The sequence below is a fragment of the Carassius auratus genome, chromosome 19 (assembly GCF_003368295.1).
Source record: "Carassius auratus strain Wakin chromosome 19, ASM336829v1, whole genome shotgun sequence".
Taxonomy (NCBI): domain Eukaryota; kingdom Metazoa; phylum Chordata; class Actinopteri; order Cypriniformes; family Cyprinidae; genus Carassius; species Carassius auratus.
In genome coordinates, this window is record NC_039261.1 from 25,103,796 (window position 1) to 25,126,445 (window position 22,650).

Here is a 22,650-nt window from a genome sequence, read left to right on the forward strand (position 1 = left end):
TTTTTCTGCTAAATGCACATATTTTACTAATCACTTATAAAATTAAATGTATTAGGTTTGCAGGCTCACCAGGTCATAGTGTAAATTTGATGAGTACTTAAATGTGGGATCCACCTCAGTTTTCCAGCGGAACTCCTTGAAGGACGTGTACCCTTGCCTCAATCCTGATGCCGCAGATCCAGCTTTTAGAAACCGAGAGGGGGAGCCATTCAGCAAAACCCTACAAACTTACCTTTTCTTTCACAGCACCTGAGGAGGCTCCAGATTGATCCTAAATTTATATGTCTAAATAAGATATGTAAAACCAGAAGTAGTGTATATAACCATGAACAACATTTTCAAATGCGCTAACTGTGTGTCAGTGTCCCCCATCCTGGTTAATGGTTCGCTCCAGTGAATAGGCACAGCGCGACCCGCACCACCGAGCCTCTGTATTCAGTTAGCGGCTGCTGTGAGGTGGGCAGGGCCATGGACCTGGGCTCCCCTACTTCTCTATCTTTAGTTTTCACAGCTGAGATCATCACACATTTCAGTGGGAATAACGAATTTAATCAATCATCGATCGAATTACTCTATTAATTGAGCGCTACTGTTCGTTACTGACCAGATTTAAAGGGCCACTGCATTCGGGTGTGTTCATAACCGGGAGTTCCTCTTTTCCACGCGTCTCTTTTGGACCCTGTAATGGAATGACTGACCGCAAACTATGAACAAAATGGAGAACAAGTCTCTAGAGAGCAGCTTTGAAGAAAAACTTACGCTGTCAGACAAAGGTTAGTACAACTGTATTAAAAAATGCGTATAAAATGTCCCTGAAGCCCTGGATAAACGCACTGGTGGTCATAGGACGCAGAATATATTGCTAGAGTATTAATATGTGCGCACATTTTCAGTCATGTCATGGTGTTTATATTTTGTATAAACCTATTATTATATTTAAGCTTGTTTATTAAGGTTCCTGTGCCACCTGTCATTAAGAAAACAACAGAACTTCAGAAGTAACGGCCCATATGCAATGCGCGTGACCTGGATAACGGTTTTTCGCATTTCAGTGAGCAAAATTTGTCCTTTAATGTCAGCATTCTTCATTTATTGTGGCCTACCTAACACGATTCGTACAATATATTAACTGTTTAGTTTGATCATTGCTATATTTCCACGAGAAAAGCATCCGAGCGTTTATACAATAAGAGGTTTCATGGATTTAAATGCAGTTTACCGGTGCGTGTGCGCGTGTCTAATTAACCTCTACCTTTCTATTAGAGTCCGTATTAATAAGCACCAAATGAAAGCCCACAGATTTTTCGTTGTTGCATCATGATTCATCTGTCTATTGCAATACAGAACTCAATGTTATTAAGCAATTAGAAACTACGAAAATAAATGTTCTTAATCAGTGTTTTATATTGTTTGCCTGTAAAACAATATCTTAACATCCTTAAAACAAGATTAATTTACTTGTTTTGCTAAATTTTAAGCAATTTGCCAATGAGGTTAAATAAATTAGAATTATATAATTGTATTTCTCAAGTAAATGAAGAATTTTTGTTTGAAAGATTTTTCATTATTTTTAATATATAATATTGATCTTATATTTATTAATCTACATGCTATCTTTTATAAATAGGACAAGGATACTGATTCCCAACTTTTCAGGCATGCAAATAATGTTGTATTTTCTTTTTTACATCCAAGAGAGAAGATTTAAGGCTGCTCTGCCTGCTCTAAATTCTGTGTAAAGTCGCAATGGCACATTAAACCCAGGCTAAATTATATCTGTTCTGACCCACCTCAACCACAGTATCCAAATGTGCAATTGCTTTGTAAATTGCATTAAACAGACATCTAAATGCTACCTCAGAAACACTTCTGTGCCATCTTTGCAGTGCAGATTTGTTGTTGCTTTATTCATTTTTTATGGGACAATATTTTAAATTTATCCTGTAGAATAATTTTTATAGATCCAGCATGAAACCCAGATGTAGCAGGTTCAAATCCCATAAGGCATAACTTATGATCCACAGCTATAGTGTCCTTTAGCAATGCATTTAACCTCAGGCTAGGTATAATTTAATGTAAGCTCCTTTGAAAGAAATAGAATGCAATCCCTTAGTTTTAACTAGACTAAAATTAACTTTAACAGCAAGGTCAAGTGCTGCCTCCAGATGTGTGGTTCAGGTAACGCCGGTAAATCTGGGTTATGCTATGGAAACGTCTAGTCATTATCTCACATGATCTTAGTTTGAGCACATTCCTGTCTCTTGGTATTTGTCATTTTAAATCAGGTTGTTTTGAACTGGCAGAATGCACCAAAAAAGGAGGAAACTTGTAAATGCATTCCTATGTGATGACTGTGTTACAGACAGACCTCGTTCTCAACTCTCTTGAACCGGGCCAGTAAACTACAACCTAGAAACCCCCCAGAACACCGTTGCATCATGATGATAATAGGGATTACACCGTAAAGCATCTTTAATGTTATATTGATCTGCCCTGCCATTCTTGTGGCTCTTTAATAAAAGACCTTATTCAGTTCCTTCCACATATTTTCCTGTATCAGTTATTCACATCCTGTGAATACAAAGCTGATTTTAGATCAGTGGCAGCTGTATTTCTCACACCTTGGGCCAGCTGAGTCATGGACACCAGTGTGGCATTATTGTCAGCTTTGATGGACGTCTTGTCCTGTAGCCTGAGGCTTAGAGAGCCAGAGAGAGAGAGAGAGAGACAGGTCAGAGAATCCTCTGTACAGCAACATTGATTGCTTTGTAGTAAGTGTTTTGGGCACAGGACCAAGATTCTCCAAGACTGAACTTGTTCAAAGGAACACTGTTTCTCCATCACAGGGGTTTTCTCTCTCACAAACTGCAAGACATTTTCTTATGCTGCACAGACAATAAGAATCAGCTTCATAACATAGAACTTTATTTCGCACCATTTTGATTTAGCTGTCTTGTTTAGAGTAAAGATGCCAATAAGAACCTGTAGAGTGTTTTAGAGCATACGAGAACCTTTAGGTCAGAATTTTTTTTTTTTATTGTTTTATTTCCAATAGTAGTTGCTAATGTGCTGTAACTTCATACTGATTTGCTCTGTAGTTTTTTATTCTTGCAGATTTCAATTCCAGTATGGTGACATACTTCAAATCTGCAGAATCTGTAGTAGAAATGTTTATCCACTTTCAAGTTTGCAAGGTATACGCACATGTATAAAATCTCCAAAGAGCTATTTAGAAACTCACATCTTAATGTCTTAAGAAGGAAAGGGCACTTTGCTGAACCTAAAGTGCTGCAGGGAAGCATTAAAGAGCCTTTTTTAAAGACCAGGCCTAGATGAGAAAGGGTTTATTTCCTGTGGGATGGAGTTATTGTTCAAGCCCGAGGCTCTTGTCTGTGTTAGTAATGTATGACGTGGATATTCTCAATGGCAAAGTATTTCCTGCTTTTTTCCCCCAAGTGGTCTTGGAGGATTGGAAATTTGGATATCTGGCCAAAGTGGCCAGCTCAGCAGACTGCATGGGATTATTGCGACAGGTTTCAGCTAAGAATTTCATTATAATATTACCAAACAGACTGCTATAAAAATAAAAAATAAACACTTTAAATGCATTTTTCTGCCAAACTAATAACGTACAAAGCTTTTCATGGTGAGAACTGTCTCCTAATCATCAAAATCTGCAAATCATACAACTTTTGTAAAAAAAAAAAAAAAAAATTATAATACATATATACATAACTTCATTTATTCATTCATTCATTACGTAAATGAACGAACAGGACAAGACGAAGAAAATCTTACAGTATATATACATATATATATAGAAACCAAGAAACCCCATTTTCACTTCTGCTTTCAGCGGAAAATATGAGTTGTTTGTGGCATATGACCATGATTCTGTGGTTCAAACATCATGGCAGTCGGTGTAGTCCTTGAGTAATCGTTATTCGGGACTGTTTTCACCATAATGTCGTTGTATTCTGGTAGACCAAGTAATGAGAGAGGATGACTTCTATTTTTGGAGGTATCTTTGGCAAGAGCTGTGTGTCATAACCGTGTGGAAAGACGGAAAAGGAAAGGGAGGAGGAAGGAATAGAGAGAGGAGGGAAGCAGCAGCATGGAAGGATTTCTTTTCATGTGAGATATTTGTTTCCAGAAGCCTGAATCTGAAGTTTTATATGGGCGCAAGAGCAAGAAAATGAAAGAAACAATGAGAACTAAAGTGTTGTAAAAATCTGTTTCTGGAAGCAGCTTTGAATGTAGTAATAGATGGGAAACTACATGTTTTTAAAATGATTTATGCATTAAAATTAATATCAGACCTTGAATTTGCAAGAATTCAGCTGTATAGTTTTCTTGAGTTGCTGTATTGTTCTTTGGTGATAGAACATTATTTCTAATTATAGGAACGTCAGTATTTCTGGTTTCTGGGTTCTTTAAAGTATTAATATAAATTAAAAAATAAAAAGTGTTTAGTCGAATGTTTAAGAAGTTATATATCCCAAAGATATCTACAATCATGGATTTGTTTTTTATACATTTTTTGCATCACAATATGTTTATTGAACTGGAGACTGGAGTCGTGTGTATTACTTGTAAATTATGGTGATGTTTTAGCATCTGTTTTGACTCTCATTCTGGCGGCACCCATTCACTGCAGAGGATTCATTGGTGAGCAAGTCGTGTAATGCTAATTTTCTGCAAATGTGTTCCCATGAAGAAACAAAAAACTCAACCTCGGGTCAACTATGATGTGTTTGTCATCAGATTTTCATTTTTGTGTGAACTATTCCTTTAAGAAGCAACTGACAGACAAAGTAATTTTTACATGGAGGAACACCATAATTTAGCCATTCTTTCCACTCCAAGCTTTATTTACCCTAAAGCTCAAAATGATGGCTTGTGCTGATGTTTTAGATCTCAGTCATTTATGTTTTACTGACAGTGTGCACCTTGAAATTAGAGCGTAATCGTTTTCATCTGCAGTTCTGCTAACATAATGAGGTGTGGCGTCTGCAGGGCCGTGGAAGTCAGGATCCAGTTTTGTCGCGGCAGCTGAAATGTAAACAAAGTGAGAATGTGCTTAATTAGATCAAGTCTTCACTATTGCACAATGACTTTGTCTCGGCGACAGGAAAACAGTGGAAATCTGTCTCCGTGTTACGTAAGCGGGGCATGTGAATTCCTTTTGAGTCCAAACATGAGAAAACAGGATCCCCTCAAGGACAGACGATTTTAAATTTAGCTGAATGCATATGTGTTTACCAGCACACAGATCTGAAAATGAGGTCAAACTTTGAATAACTTCTGAATAATGAATCTCATTGTTGGTGTGCAGAGAGGATGTTTGTAAAGTGTGATTAAATATGCTAATTTATGCAGAAATGATGCTTATTATTTTGTAATTAGACAAAACATTACATGCCTAGGGTCTAGTTTCTATTATATTCAAGCTTGTGGCATTCTAGCAAACTCTACCCAGCACTTTTAGTTTATAGTTTCATCAGTGAGATTTCTTCCATTCCTTCCGCAGACCAACAGAGGTTTTCAGACTTAAGGAGTTCCTGTAAGCACATCAGACCTAAACCTCTGCAGAAGTTGAAGAGTTTTAAAAGTCTTGCTGGTATTTAAAGCTTAAAAAGTGCTTTATGAACCGTTGGGACTTTTTTTTTTTTTTTTAAGTTTCTTCTTTGTAAAAGAAGAAAACCTTTAGAGTTTACTCCAGCAGTCTGTTGGCTCTGTTTATTATTTGACTTCTTGTCCAGGGTTGGTTGGTGGTCTCAGGAAGAATGTCGAATCAGCAAAGTGTGGTTGGTAAGGCTCCAGTGTGCTTGGACTATATTTGTGTAAAGAAGATATGTTCTGTTCTTCATATACATGCAGGGTTTTTTTTTAGACAAAAATCATTTTGGTCTCAATATTTAAATATTTATATTTTTTCTAATTATAGTGTGCTATAGTATTTTACTGTAAGGGAACAATAAGCTTAAAATGAGTTTTACCAAGTAATCAAATGTTGTTTGGAATGAAATAATGCCCATATTATTATTATTAAACTAATTTATTTAAAGGGGGGGTGAAATGCTCGTTTTCACTCAATATCCTGTTAATCTTGAGTACCTATAGAGTAGTACTGCACCCTTCATAACTCCAAAAAGTCTTTATTTTTATTATATTCATAAGAGAAAGATAGTCTGTACCGATTTTTCCCGGAAAAACACGACAGGCTGGGGGCGTGACGTGTGGGCGGAGCTAAAGAATCACGAGCGCCAGTAGGCTTTCGCGTTTGGAAGCTGTGACACAGATCCAGAGGCTGAAATTTAACAAGAGCAGCATCAGCAAATGCGTCTCTATGTGGTATGTACTGAAACTGTAGATATTTGCTTAGCGGTTTTGGAAAATGACTAAGTTCCACTTTATTTCGTTTTTTTTTTTTAAGCTGTACATGTGGAAAGTGCAGTTTGATGACAACATCGCATGTTGTTTACTTGATGTGCTCACGCGCCGATAGCTAAGTTAACAACACAGAGATATTTGAAGCAGTTTTACTCACCGCCTGCGGTTCCAACACACGATCGTGACCCTTCTTCGTTGGGACTGCATTATCCTTAAGAAATAAACGATGTTCAAATCCGTCGTCAAACTGGGCCTTGTAAACAAGCATCTTCGAAATGCAGGGAACAAACAAAAACACTTGCACAACTCCGTTGATGCTCTGTAAAATAAACTCCATCCACTGGTCCCTTAATGCTGTTTCTCTTTTGGTAATCTGTGCAGGGTTGTCTTGCCCTGGCAACCAAAAACACACTTCTTTTGTGACTTTTCGCGACGCTCTCGCTCTGATCAGTGAATGTCTGTTGTGCTCTCAGTGCTCTGCTATACTGGAGCGTGCGCTCTTCCGGCAGAAGTGCCCTCAGGACCCATATAAGGAAATTCCGCTGCATCTAACGTCACACAGAGCTATACTCGAAAAAAACTTTCCGAAACTTGTGACAAACCGGAAGAGGTTTTTTTGGAACAAAAATACTCCTTCAAACGTACAACTTAATTTTTGAAACTTTGTCCATGTTTAGCATGGGAATCCAACTCTTTAACAGTGTAAAAAACTCAGTATGCATGAAATAGCATTTCACCCCCCCCCCTTTAATAATCAATTAGGTTACACTTTATTATAAGGTGTCCTTGTTACGATGTAATTATACATTTAAGCACTGAGTTATTTAACTACATGTATGGTTAGGGTTTGTCTTAGGGTTACTTGCATTAATTAATGCATAATTTATTGTTATTAAAATAGTAAGTATAGCACAAATGATAACTTATTTATGAGTTTTATTGTTTCAGTTATTATTTTGATTATTAAATAAAAATGATCTATACCACATCTTTGAGATGCTTTTTGCTTTTATTAAATATTTACTTAAATTTTAGACATTTTATGGTTTTGAAACATTAGCCAGGACTTTGGAGATCAAGTGAATTGTATTGATTTCCACTGTTTTTAAATATATGCTAATTTGTGGTATTTGAGATTTAATAATATAATAATCTCATTATCAATGTAATAATAAATGAATATTTCATAACACATTTTTATTTTATTTTAATCCTATAGATCTGCTCTCTTTTTTCCAGCTGCTTTTGCATTTTGGTGTCGATTTTGTAACAGCCAACTTACATGGGTACAAAAATATGTTTTCACAAATTAAAAAATGGCCCTTTAAATCAATTCAAAGGTATGTATATCTGTTTATTTCTGCCCCTGGTTTGTATATGTTGAGCACAGTAAGTTTTAGATGCTGTTGTGTAGTGTATGTTAATGCAGTAAGTATGAACTTCGTGTGGTGCACAGATGAAGTCTCAATTGGTTCTCCAGCAGCTGTAGCCGTCAGTGTGGATTTGACGAGATGTGTGTGTGTCAGAAAGAGAAAACAGTCGTTAGCATGTGCTTGTGTGTGTGTTCACAGACCCGTCCGTCGCCTGTCCCGCTCCAGTGTGGTCACAGGACAGGCCTGCTAATATTAGCCCCACAGCTGCGCAGACGGGCTTGCACCCCTTATGCTCGACATTATTACCCCATAACACTGATCTAGAAACAGCATTGCCACACCTCAAACTGTTTCAGCAGCCGTAATATAATCTAAAACAGATGTCGTGAAATTGCTAAGAAAAACATCTATTAGGACGTAGTGCAGAAAGAGAGAGTTTGCAGCATGTCTGGTGATCTCAGAAGGCGTTTCATGCTGGGAATGAGTCACATGACTCACATTTTCTGGGATTCTTTCCCTGATGTTCTCTCATCTGCTTCTGTTGACCTTCAAAATGAATCTTCTGCCGCTGCAGCATGTGCCAGAGGAAGCCACATTAACACTTTCCCCCAAGTGTGTCCGAACAGACCTGAAGGTATTTATAGACATGGTCATTTGATGAGAGTAATATTAGATGCTCTTCACGGAGTGCTGCCTGGCCGTCAGTCTTTAGAGATCGAGTCATGGTGGCTTGGCTAGGTGCTGTCATTTCCACTTTCACCTTATGTCCTCCATAAAATGACCTCAGTATCAAGTGGTATCCTAATGGAAGGGGAAATTACATATTACATAGCATTTCCCTCTAAAAATGAAGTTTTTTTCTCTGTTTGACTGCATTTGTACAATCAAAAGTGGCTTGTTACTGGGTGCGTCTCAAGTAATTTAATGTTTCTAAAGTGGTTTGCTCAAGGTGATAAGGTGGATGCTTCACTTTATTCATCATAAAGTTTATAGGATTAAACCCCTGAGGTTCAGGGATCTAACCATTAGGCCATTCAATTCTCATCCCTTTTCACTGGTTTTCATCATTTTTAAGACATTTTTTCCGACAGCTATTTTATACTGCAATGTGTCAGAGAGCCTTCACCTTTGATACTTCTCTGCAGGATCAGCTGTCACGGCAGGCAGCATCAGTTTGCTCTGTTTTACATAAGTCCTCTTCTGCTTCAGTGCACACAGAGACGGCTAGATGTGACACAGACAAACCTAGATACCCTGTGCTAAACTCCTGTCATGCCTTTTCACATTTTTGGGGGGTTTATGTGAGAATTATAATTGTTTTCACTAGAACAGATTTGGAGATTCTTAGCATTACATCACTTTCTCACCAGTGGATCCTCTGCAGTGAATGGGTGCCGTCAAAAATACGACTCCATAATCCATAATTAAAAAGTCAATCCTTTGTCCTTTCCCATCAAAATAATTGTGTAGACCTCTTTTGTCCTGTTTGTGCTCATAAACAGTGCTTGATCTGTGCATATTTCTCTCCTGATTCAAGCGAGATGACTTTTGTCACCTTTAGGAAGCAATATTATGAATAGAAGATCTGTTTGGAGTTAAAAATGCCTACATATGTTACAAACACGCACTTCACAAGACCTTAATTAAAGGTCTGGAGTCATGTGGATTATATACGGATGTTTTTATTAGCTGTTAGGTCTCTTATTCTGACTCTTCACCCTTACTTTTTAGTCCACTTTGTATTATGTTCAGTTTATAAGACTACAAATGATTCATACACATCACCTTATAACTCAGACAGTGGAGCGTGGCACTAAAAAAGATAACATGAGTCACTTTGGATAAAAGCATCTGCTAGATGCATACATCTAAATGTAAAAAGCATTTCACTCAGAAACATGCAGTAAGTAAGTTTAATTTCCCGTTGACATTTCCTATGCTGCTGAAGGCAGCTGCCAAAACATGCAGACGGATGGATGTAAACAAAGTCACGGTGCAGACATCCTTCATGTCCACACACATACTGTAACACACACAAGCTTATGTACATTTGGATGCTCTTTCCATTAAACCTACATTAAAGGCAAACTTTAATTTAGATTGATAAAATCCCTTAATACCGGCTTATCTCATCTTTACTGATCTGAGGCTTTTAGATGTTTGCAAAAAAAAAAAAAAAAATCACCATGAAAAATACAAATAACTGTGAATAATTTTTTTGCGTGTTCTCTCATATAGCCTATAAAATATGTCTCATTGTGCCCAGCTGAAGTGTTCATTGATGCTGATTATTTCTAAATGATCAGTCTGGATAATCACACACCAAACAAACAGGATGCATCTCAGTTGGAGACCAATTACCACATTATGTAATATAGCACTTACAGGCAGTTTTTTGGTTTGATACGATTGCCGTTGTTGTGTGTTTGTTGTGTCTGTAATCAGGGCAACCGTTCAGGCCGTGTGGTTGTTGGATTGGGACTCGTTTTTTGTGCTATGAGCTGTCTAGTTTGAAGGACAACGTTTAGCCATGACATCAGTCTTGCCCTATTATCTCACAGCCGTATATCAAGATATGAGCTGTTTCTGACTGTCTCCATTTGTGCACATGAGTGGGAGAGATGCAGAGGGCTGTTCAAATATTAATGGTGTTTGGACGAGTCGAGCACTCGTACTGTGTGTCAGTGCAGATGTTGATCTGCGAGACGGACTGTTTTCACTCCACTGGATTCTTCAGAAGATCCCCAAGAGATCCATGCAATTCTGTTGCTGTTCATTGCTCTGTTTTGAATTTATAGTGCTGTGGATGTACTTGATTTGGATTGAAAGATATCTTAAGGGTTGTGTTTAGTTTTGTCACATGACAAAGGGTCTAGACTTATACAGATGTTCTGTAGAAACAGGTGTTATGGTTTTGGCAGCAGTGATGCACTGCAGAGATTTTTATTTCAAAGTAGACGGGTTGTTGTGTTTTATCAGGGCTACTGAAACACTGAGATCTTTAGAGCAGCAGGAACAGCTTACAGTATTTCAGCTCTGTTTAAAACATCAGATATACATCGTTTCTGCTGTTTATTCTTACTTTAACAGACACATAACTGTGGTGCTACTTGATGCTGTCATTTTCAAGTTATTCTTAAACTAATCATTAACATCTACCATTTCTATTTTAGTATTAAGTAAATTCTGATAGTATCAATTTGTGCTTTGTTGTAGTTAAAAGCTCAAAAGATTGGTGTTTGAAAATAAAATTATGAAATATATTACATTATAAGTAAGTGTTTTCTAATTTAATCTATTTTAAAATGTAATTTATTAATGTGAAGCAAAGCATAATTTTTAGCAGCCATTTGGTAATAATATTTAATAAATACTATTTAATTATAAAAAATATATTAATTAATGTATTAAATAAATAAATAAATATTAAAAATAATATTTAATAATAAGTTTTCAGTGTCATATGATCCTTCAGAAATCATTCTAATATGTTGATTTGCTGCTCAAAAAATAAATACAAATATTTTAAAAATCATATTAAAAATAAATGTATTTAACTTTTGAATTAATTACACAGAGTTTTAATGGCTAATAATAATCTCAACGAGCAAAAATGATCACATCACACCACATTAATCACAATCAAATAGAATGTAAAGCTAATCATGTTTTTTTTAATGCAAAGTTCAACTATGTGAGGGTTCAAGTTTAAGCATGTTTGAACCAGTCGGAAAAGATTTATAATTATGTAACTGCCCTAAATATGATGCCAGAAAGGTCAAAGCACTATTTTCAATGTAGAGTATTTTAATTTCAATAAAATGTATTGATTCGGTACAGTAGATGCAAATAATCTGATAAAAACCTACATACAATTTACATTTCTTTTGCATTATTTAATAAACTTAAAATTTTCAAATATAAAATGTGGGACACATTGGGACACAAATAGCACAGTTCCCTGTGAATGACCCATGTGAAAAGGATATAAAGTTTACTGCTTGCAGGACACTTACAATTCAATTATTAGCAATAGGTATTTGTGGTGGTTTTAAGTGTAAACAGTAGGAAGAGTCTCTCAGTGTACTTGTTTAGCTCTGCTGCTGCTCTCTGACAGTCCTGTGCCATGTTGTGTTCTGTTGCCATCCACACAGACAGTAGAGATGCATGCCGCACATGCCTGAGGTCCGACTGACCCACATCCACTGAGTCTTGTGCTCTTGCCTCCGCTGCTGACACACACAGACCTGTTGTGGACGTGCCACTGACCCACTTCACACCATTGTGTCTGTAAATCCCTTCATCGAGCAAATACACTAATGCAAAACCCGCAGAACGGAGCATATTTTTAAATCACAAGGAAAAAACATACTTTATCTCGATAGGAGTGTGATTACATTAAGAGCAATGAAGAAATGTGTCCACTTTGTGTGTGTTTTCAATGTAAATTCAAACATTTTTCATAAATTTAAGAATGAATCTTGAGTTATGGATTTTATAGCTTTATAACCTTAGTTGTTGTTTGTCTAAAAGTAGTCGTCTGACTTCTGTCTATATTTGTTCTTCTATCGTTTACTAAAACTTTTGTTAATTGAAATAAAGTTCATATAAAATGTCTAAATATTAAATTATTTGGAATGAAATAATAACTAAAACTGAAATTAAAATTAAATTCAACCTAAGAATTAATAATAATAATAATAAATAATAATAGCACATAAATACTACTACAAAATTAACAAAAATATTTACAGTACATTTCATATAATATTTTATATGGGTTTTTATATTTTTTGTCATTTTTATCTTTTATACTACTGATTATGTTTCATTTATTTTTATTTCAGTTTTGAGTTTTATTTTTTTTATTTTATTTTTTATTTGGAAAAAATATAAATGTTGCCTCTTTTATCAAATATATATATTTTTTATTTCAGCATTATTTCAAGTAAGAAAAAGTTTACATTTTAGTTAACGATAAAACCCTATTACCTAACCATTTTTATATATATTAGCCTAAAATTTAAGTTTAACATTTAAGTTTTTATTTATTTAGTCTATTTATTTATTTATTTATTTATCATTATAGTGCATCAATTTATACTTATTTCATTTAGTTTCAAAGGCAACATTTCTCATTCTCATTCATTTTAAATGTATCATAGTTATATTTTGCTTAATTTGAACTTTATTAAAATATTTTTTGATATATAGTTTTAGTTTGTGCATTGCAACACCTTGGCAACCACAAACAACACTATTTTTACTTATAGAGGTGAAATTCGAATCGATGAACCTGACAGATCTGTGTCTGTCACATGACGTGAACTTTTATACTCAAACGCAGGTGTCTGTGGTCAGGAAGAAGATTCATCCGGCCTTTTCTCTCAAACACCAAATGTACTGCAGCACAAAGCCTGTCAGGAAGATCTGTCTCTTTTTTCCCCGAAATTCCAGACACGTCGTCTCTGTATTGAGGGTTTCTCTGATGATCTGCCCGGACATGTCCTAAACCCTTTTTATGCTTTAGTCTCGGGTTTTACTGCTGTTTTTATCTCTTTGTCCCTTTGCCCAAACATTGTCTCATCCCTGGATCACATGCAATGTTTTTCTTTCTCTTTCAAGCTCACAAAACTTTAGTACTGACCTCTTTTTCTAGATTTTCTCCTAGTGCATCTTGGGAGGTTTTGAATTTGTTCCTGTTGCCATTCTGATGGGTAATTAAAGACAGCGTCAACCATTATAATTAGTATAATTATTCATATCACAGCACTGTTAAGCTGGCATTACCACCTCTTAATGTTAAAGATTACATATTACATGCATATAAAAAGACACTAATATTTAACTGTAAAAAAACTGTATTTAATAAAAAATAATAAAATGATAATCATGTTATTGCACAGTTTAACTTTAAAATGAAAATTTACGAAAAGTCTTAATTTCATCATTTTCAAACCACACCTTGTGTTATTTATTATTAAATAAATATTACTTATTTCATCTTGCAGCCCTAACTAATGTAGAGAAGACTTCATCTGATCAAAATAACCAATGGATCCTCAAAATATCCCCCATGAGTCTTACTTTTTGATTATTTTACAAACATGGAATGTGATTGCAGTAATTCTAACAGGTCTAAATGCATTTAATGTAACTCATAACTAAAGAGTTTGCACATGTTGTCATGTGGACGATTTGACGTTTGAACTGAATTTGTTATATCTCCATCCTAAATTAGCCATAATCTTCTGATAAAAAATCACTGTCTGCTTATGGTATCTCACATCTAACATGCTTAAAGAGCTAATTAATTCCATCTCCAAATGAGAGTATTTTAGCATCTGATTAGTGTGAGCGTATCTGTTTCTAAGCAGAAGAAAAATGACACTCTTCTGTGTCTTTCCCGGGACAGATGGCGTTTCTTTGTTAACGCAGACAGTTTGTCCCGTTGGTCTCAGCAGTGAGACACTGGCCTGCTGCTAACCTTTACAGACCCAACATGGGAACTTGACTTCCTCTAGAAACAGAGTACAGAGAAGAAGCTGGGACTTATCATTGGGCTTCGATGTGTGGGGATGAATTGCCAACAGTGTACTTTATTTACTGGCGTATGGTTTTCTCTGAGTTATTTACAGTAGCAAAGTTCAGCGATTGTCTCTTTGCACTTCTAAACAGCAGTGTAGCGTCTGTAGGCTGTTTGTCTTTCTGTCATGAGGCTGGCCCTAACAAGACGACAGCTGCACTTTCGAAGACAGAAACCTCATCGACCCCCAGAAACAACTGGAGAAACACAGACATGCACTCTGATTAAAACAGGACGTTCAGACCCACGCTGACCTCATGTTTACCCCCTGAGGTCAGAGGTCAACCGTTCAACATTGAAGTTTTGATAAAAGCTAAAAAACTTGGTGTGGCACAGTAGTTTTGATTCACACAAAGTCAGCGGTCAGTTTTTAAGTTGCAATTTAAAAGTAATTTTCCGATTATTATTGACTAGTAATATCAGGGTTATTGTAGTAAACAAAACAAAAAAAAACTTTAAAAATGCAAAATTGTCATTCAGATATTGTTGTTACTTAAAATAAGTGCTAACTGAAATAAAATAAAATATAAAACCTTTTTTATTTTTTATTTTTTAAATACCAAGACAATGTTTACTTGATTATTATTAAAATAATGTAAAAATACATATGATTAAGGCAAATAAAAACAAAAACTACTACACTGACAAAAGACAGAACACAAAAAAATAAAAACTGGTTTCAAACTGACTGAAATGCAAATCGATAAATAAAAAGCTCAATATATTCCCCTCATGATCACCATTTTGGGAAATCCTAATGTAGGCTATAATTTTGGTGTGCCATAGATAATTGACATTGATCATTTTGTTGTGATACAGTAGTATTTGATGCTTTAGCAAATGGTTTCTTCATATAGCTAGGTTCTAGCAGCATTTGTTAGAGATGACTATGACTTTTTGCCAATTCTCAACCCTCTCTGCCCAGCACTGACTGTTTGAAGCTGAGATGAAGCTTTTGGCTTGAAACCACCAGCCCTTTATTTGCCCTTCATTTTGGCTCTCCGGAGGGTCTCGGTGCTCCAGCGGACCTTCGACGCGTCTGAAGCTCTTTTCTGCATCTGATGTGAAGAGAATAAACATATTTAGTCGGCTGTTAAATGAGTGGTCACTTCTCATCCTGTTATCTAATTAAATTCAAGCCATGATCATTATCCAAACTCATCTGAGGGGCTGCAGTCATGGATTTCTACAGCATTCAGTTAATCCTTCAGAAGCCACTCAATCCATTATGTTAATAATGGGGGATGGTTTAGGACTTGCATTAAACAAAGATGGAAAAGCAAGGCCTAAGGGTACAGTCAGTGTATATTGCATGTGTAGTGACAGTGCTGATTCCCCAGGGCATCATCCATACCTTTATATCCAGAGAAAAGAGATACACAAAGGTCTAATAAATAAAATGAATGAATGAATAAATAAACAAGCTGTACAGAAGGGAAAAGTGTCATTATTCAGCTCAATATAGTTCAGTGTTGATTCAGTTAAGTTCCATAACTGTGTTTCAAAGTTCATCAATTATGATTGTGGTCAGTGCCAAATTACGCTGCTTACTCTTTGGTTGGCTTTCAAAGGTTGATTCTAATTATCAAATTCTACTTTATGTTTTTAATGTGAATTCATTTTGGATTCTCTCGCTCCTCCAGTTCTCACATCTCCTCCAGGGACGAGCGGCACGCTTCAGAAAGATGCTGAGTTGGACAGTGAGATCCTGAAAGCTGACGACACGACGGTCACAGACTCCTCCCTCATAACAGACCCTCCCTCAAAAACTGAACTAATCAAATCTGACCCGAGACCCGGCACACCTGGATCCAGCCCCAACCCGCCGACAAAGAAAGGTACAATACAAGCTTTCAGGTGTTGAATAGAATTTTTATCTTTATATTGAATGAGAGAACATAGCAACCACCATAGCATAGATAGATAGATAGATAGATAGATAGATAGATAGATGGATCTTAATTGAATTATTCTTATCGTATTTATTTTGGTTTGCTTGTATTTTAATCTAATGAATGTGATAAAAAAAATTATATATTGTAAAATTATTTAATTATTTGTATTATTTAATTATTTAATAATTATTATTAAATAATTATTACACAAAATATATTGTTATATAATTATAATATTTTAATATATTTATACAATATTTTTAAGATTGAATTTATCATTTAAACCAAAAAAAAAAAAATATATATATATATATATATATATATATATATATATATATATAATGTAATATTATATTATATATTATTTATTTAGTTAATTTTGTTTTTTTTACTCTTAATTTGTTTTATTTGTATTTTATAGTTGCTTTTTCACATGTACTTACAAGAACCATTTAGAATATAGAGTACATTTTCTCTTTTAAAAATGTAATACTACAATTTTTACAATTATTACTGGTAAGTTCAAAATTATCATGGCATTTGTGTACAGTAAAATGGTGAAAGTGAGAAAACGTATACACCCTCAGCATTATAGACCGCATGTTTGTTAACATCCCTGTCATCAGACTGACTTTTAAAAGACCTTTTTCTAAATGCATCCTAATGGGACGTTTGTGGCAGCAAGCCAAGTCATTGTTCATGAAGAGGGTGAGACGCTGGAACCCAGCATGACCCTGCATCAAAGCATCCAGCGAACCTTGGGCAGTGTGTGTTTGGGGAAGGCTCGCAGAGTGTTCTCTAACAGTCATGAGTGTATAGAGCCAACCGAGTCCTTTTGATGGTGGGTGCGGGGTAGACCGGTTGCCATGGCAACAGTTTGATTCATTGGGAAAGCATTGGCTGTATATTGCATTATAAGGAGGACACACTTAGCGAGAAGAACGGATAGATGAAACACTGATGCATGAGTCTTCACTGAATGAACCTCCTCTACATTTGACTGTGTGATCAGAATAATACCTGACTCACCACAATGCCTTGAGTTAAAGCATCTCTGCGGTCAAAGAGCTGGAGTCACACTTATCCTGATTGAATCAATGCACTCCTGAGGCTAAGAACAAAATAGAAAATGTCAGTTACAACCCTCTAATTTCTCAAGAAAAAGAAATGAAGAAGAAGAGTACTGTGTGTCAGCCAGCTCTCTTTAGACTTTTTGTAGCATTTTACAAGTCTGTCCCCCCTAAAAGTTTAGCTAGAATATCATCATTTATTCCATTTCCTCTGTATTCCTTAGAATTATAGTAGTGCTTGTTTTTGCTACTAATGTGTGTGTGTTTTTCAAATATGTTTGTGTGTATAACTGATAACTAATTAATTTATAATAAACATTTTTAATTTGTACTTAATTGCTGCTGCTGTCAAAGTTTACTTAATTAAATGTATGCATTTATTATTACTATTTATTATTTATGCATTTACTTAATTAGTATTGTATTCTATGTTTAGTTTTATTATCATGCCATTGCTTTTGTTAATATTTGTATTAATATTTAACTTTTAAATAAAGGCATTTTTCCCCTAAATATCAATTGGAATATCAATGGTGTTGGCTACTAAAATGTTGGTATTTGATTTGCATTTCATACTTTTGCATGATATTTCATTTGCAAATGACATACTGTCAATATAAATTTTCATTTTACTGAAAAGGCATGAAAAGTACATTTATCTTCTTCTTCCTCAACAGATGGGATGAGTTCAGAGCAACGGCAGAAACAAGCCAAAAAGCGGCGAGAGGAACGGGCCAAATATTTGGGTGAGACTTCATAAACACATCCTTTGTCCCGGGACACGTTCAGCCCTGCAGAGCTAATGATATGCTTACGCCACACAAAACATTAATCTAGTAATAACTGAAGAACACATCGGTATAAATATATATACAGTTAAAGCTACTGGGACTACAGAGTCTGTGTGAGCCCAAATAATAATTAACCAAATTATATGCTATTCTCATGTGTAATTAGGTAATCAAACATTAACTGTCAATACAAGGCCAACTGGGTTCTAGTGATGTTCAGCCAGCAGAATCATATAAAGGTAGAAACTGAGGTGACTGACAGATGTGCTTGTGATTTGTGTTTACTGCTGCAGAACAGCAAACCCAGGAGCAAGGTAAGATACGTCACGCGGTCAGTCATTAGATTAAGCAGATCGTTTCCATCGTTTTCATGTCCTGTCATCTTTGAGTCCTTTTGTTTTTCACTTTCGGTTGTGTCCAGTTTGATTCCGAATTACTTTGTCTACAGTTAAGGAATATTATTTTATATTAGTTATACATACATTTTTTACATTTATTGCAGTATTGTAAAAACACAGGCCGTTCCATGCTACAAGTGACTATGAAATACAAGCATATTTAAGCATTTGCATGTGTACCAGGCTTCATTAATCAATGCATGTGTCTCATATTCTCCACTTTTAGCTGTCTGATAGGTCCCTGCAGGCACAGGGTGAAAAACGTGCCATCATTACAGTTCATTAAGGCATGCCTCTCTCTCGCTCAGATTAGCTGTAATTACGTTTGCCATTAGCATGATTAGCCTGCTTGGATATCAGCTCACTTTCAGCTGTACAGACGCAGATAATCCACAGTTTCTGGCCGTCCAGCTGTTTATCGGTTCAACAAGTCCAGCTTTGGCCCCACAGCAGCAGACTTTACATAAAGGGGTTATTGTAGCCTGGGATGAAATATCTCAGCTTGACAAATGTTGTATATACAGTACAAAGACATAAACCTGGCTTAGTTGTTAGAATGAAGCATGTGTTGTAAGGCCGGATTGCTGCTACACTGAATTGCATAAAGCGTAAAATGTATTTTTCAGCGCAGTCGCACTGTCATATAGCATATTGTATGAAGCTAATAGGATTAGCCAGCTCTGATTAGCTCACTAGCGGTTCACTGCAGCTGAGACCCAGTGGTTTATAGTGAATGCTGAGATCATCTTACTTTGAAGGATGTACAACAGAATTGTTATATAATTTATAAAGGATTGAGGACTTTATGTAATTGGATGTAGAGAAGTCAGAATTACACATGATTTTCTCAGTGCACCAACTACATGTCTGCTACACAGTTCTACTGTTTAAGAGACTATTTTAAGATAATGTTAGAAGATTCATGAATCAGAAATGTCTTAGTATTTTATGTAGTAAGAAAGCAGTGTAAAGCAATATAAAATTAACGAACATATGAACATTAGGCAAAGAGCATATTAAATACTTAAAAAGATAGAAAATACTTACAATACTGTTCAGAAGTTTGGGATCAGTAAGTTTAAAGAAGTCTCTTCTGCTAACCAAGGCTGCATTTATTTGATCAAAAATACAGAAAAAAACATTAACCTAACAAAATGTAATTACAATATAAAATAATGGTTTGTATTTTGATATACTTTAAAAAATATTTTTTTTTTGTGATGCAATGCTGAATTTTCATCAGCCATTACTCCAGTATAAAGTGTCACGTGACCCTTTTAGAAATCATTCTAATATGCTGATTTATTAATAGAATTATCAATCTTGGCAACAGTTGTGTTGCCAGATATTTTTGGGAAACTGCTATACTTTTTTCAGGGTTCTTTGATGACTAAAATGTTAAAAAGAACAGCATTTATTCAAAATATGAATATTTTCTAAAAATATAAATCTTTACTATCTAAATAATATATTAAAATAATGAATAAAAGTTTAATTTCTTTAAAAAAGAAAGAATACAAATTCACTGACCCCAAACTTTTGAACGGTAGTTTATAATGTTAGAAAATATTTTTATTTGACATAAATGCTCTTCTTTTTAACTTTTTATGCATCAAAGAATCCTGAAAAAAAAGTATCACTGGTTCCAAAAAAATATTAAAGATTCCAGCACTGATAATAAATCAGCATATTAGAATGATTTCTGAAATCATGTGACACTGAAGACTGAAGTAATGATCCTGAAAATTCAGCTTTCCATCCCTGGAATAAATTAGATTTTAATGTATATTAAAATAGAAAAACATCATTTAATTTTAAATCATAATAATATTTCAAAATATGATTTTTTTTTCCCTGCATTTTTTATCAAATAAATGCAGCCTTGGTGAGCATTAGAAACTCCTGTAAAAAAAACAAAAAACAAAAAAAACATTAAACAATGTCCTGATCCCAAACTTTTGAACGGTAATGTATGTGAAACTGAAATTTTGTCTTAATATTATCACATAAATAATATATACATATAGTATATACATATATAAATACTCATTCCTTATATAAATATTTAATATGTAGTTATATATATATATATATATATATATATATATATATATATATATATATATATATATATATATATATATATATATATATATATATATATATACAGCTCATTTTATATATATATATATATTCTGAATGCAATTCAGTTCAATGCGTCATTACAAATCACACATATATTTCAGAGCACACCATGATATTACTATAGTGCTACATCCAAAAAAGTTTGCTGCCACATTACCGTTTTTACTTCTCCCTCTTACTTGGCCGAAAAATTATATCAATCCACACAGCAGAGCCACATTTTGTCTGTTCATAATTTTTTGCCTTGTTTGAATTTGTTTAAATTTCAGTGGATCTCAAAACAAACTTTTATCTAAGCAACAGCTCATCTCATTCTTGAGTCACTGTATTTCCTGTGGTATAAAGCGGATGTGCCTTTGAAATGAAACAGGTTAAAGTAAGTACAGTGGGTCGCCCCACACGGATCTAGAGCGATGTTGTGATTGGAAGCAGTTCCTCTGTGTTTGTATTCCTCAACTCAAATCCCATCTGGACTGCTGTGTGTGTAGAATTAGTTATGGTTGAGGGACTGAAAAACAGGAAATTCCACAGTGTGATGTCTTGTGTGTTCCTTAAATCGGGCCTGTGAGCAGAATGCATCCAGCTGCAGCACAGCGTGCTTGGGGTTTAAATAAAGAGCTTTGATTGGTTTTTAATTGTTTTTGAAGTGAAACGACTGAAACCACATGAGAGAAAAATGCTGTTTTATTAGCAGTTTCATTTTCCTCAAGCACTGGATTTTATAAATACAGAAAACTAGTTCTCAGTGGAATGACCGTTAATGAAACAATCACTTCTGGTTATAAAATAGGAAATTCGCATGAGAGAGATTTTTAATATCTCATTTATTTCTGCCAGACTGTGATGAGATTTTTGCTAAATTAAGACTTTTGCTGAAGTTTCTTACTTTTCAGATGTTTTTCTTGAGAAAAAAAGACCCCAGTGTCTCCTTGAGGTTTTTTTTACAAAATATCTCAGTGCTTTGAATATGTTCAGATTTTTAAGAGTAACATATGAGGGAAAGACGCTTAAACAAATAGTTAAATACACAAAGATGAAAAATTTAAGTTAAAGAAAAATTTACATTGTCATCCAAGATGTAGATGAGTTTGTTTCTTCATAGGAGAAATTTAGATTTGGAGCAATGTAGCATCACCATTACGTCATTCACTCACCAGTGAGTCCTCTGCAGTGAATGGGTGCCGTCAGAATAAGAGTCCAAACAGCTGATAAGAACATCACAATAATCCACAAAAAGTCCACAGGATTCCAGTCCACCAACATCTTCTCAAGCGGAAATGTGTGTGTTTGTAAGAAGCTATTTTTAACATCAAACTTTTGCTTTGGCTAAAAATACAAGTCCTCTATCGATATTAATTCTTTCTAAAGTGAAACGTTTTCTCGTCCATATCAGGAGAAATATGCACAAGTCAAGCACTATTTACAAGCAAAAACAGGCCAAAAGAGTTCTAAAAAAATATGTTAGAATTTGCCCAAATCTATTCTGATAAAGAAACATACTCATCTACATCTTTGATTTCCTGAGGTTGAGAACATTTGAGCAAATTTAGATTTTTGGGCGAACAATTCATTTAGGTGAAATGTAATTGAGAACTCTTGACAGAAAATTTCATAATATACAGCAGGCAGCATCACTCAGAAACTCTCTCTGTTCCTCTCAGCGGCCAAGAAAGCTCAGTGGTTGGAGAAGGAGGAGAAGGCACGGCGTCTGCGTGAGAGCCAGTTAGAGGAGCGTAGGAGGAAGTTAGAGGAACAGCGACTGAAGACGGAGAAACGAAGAGCTCTACTGGAGGAAAAACAGAGACAGAAACTAGAGAAAAACAAGGTATGGAGACACAATGTGCTACTATTTATTACATACTGTTAAAAATTAGGATGAAAAAGTGTTGTGGGACTTTCTAATTGTCAAACTGAGTATGTCCCTATGTGTTATAATTTGAATGAATTTCTCTACCAGGAATATAAGTGATTCTGAATCTTATTAGGATAAAAAAATGAA

The 22,650-nt window shown here is 35.0% G+C and overlaps 1 protein-coding gene across 7 annotated transcripts in view; it reads left to right on the plus strand.

The window, feature by feature from the left end:
• The first annotated feature begins 418 nt into the window (after positions 1-418).
• Positions 419-22,650, plus strand: part of LOC113119930 (MAP7 domain-containing protein 1-like) — a 36,804-nt gene continuing 14,572 nt past the window's right edge. For 5 of the 7 annotated variants that reach the window (XM_026289670.1, XM_026289672.1, XM_026289671.1 and 2 more), the window contains exons 1-5: positions 419-773; positions 15,996-16,190; positions 17,995-18,063; positions 18,402-18,422; positions 22,313-22,476. In XM_026289670.1, coding sequence (XP_026145455.1) covers positions 707-773; positions 15,996-16,190; positions 17,995-18,063; positions 18,402-18,422; positions 22,313-22,476 — 516 coding nt within the window. In that variant the 5' untranslated portion in view covers positions 419-706. The remainder of the gene's footprint in view (positions 774-15,995; positions 16,191-17,994; positions 18,064-18,401; positions 18,423-22,312; positions 22,477-22,650) is intronic. The other 2 variants (XM_026289674.1, XM_026289676.1) reach the window with 2 other exon arrangements.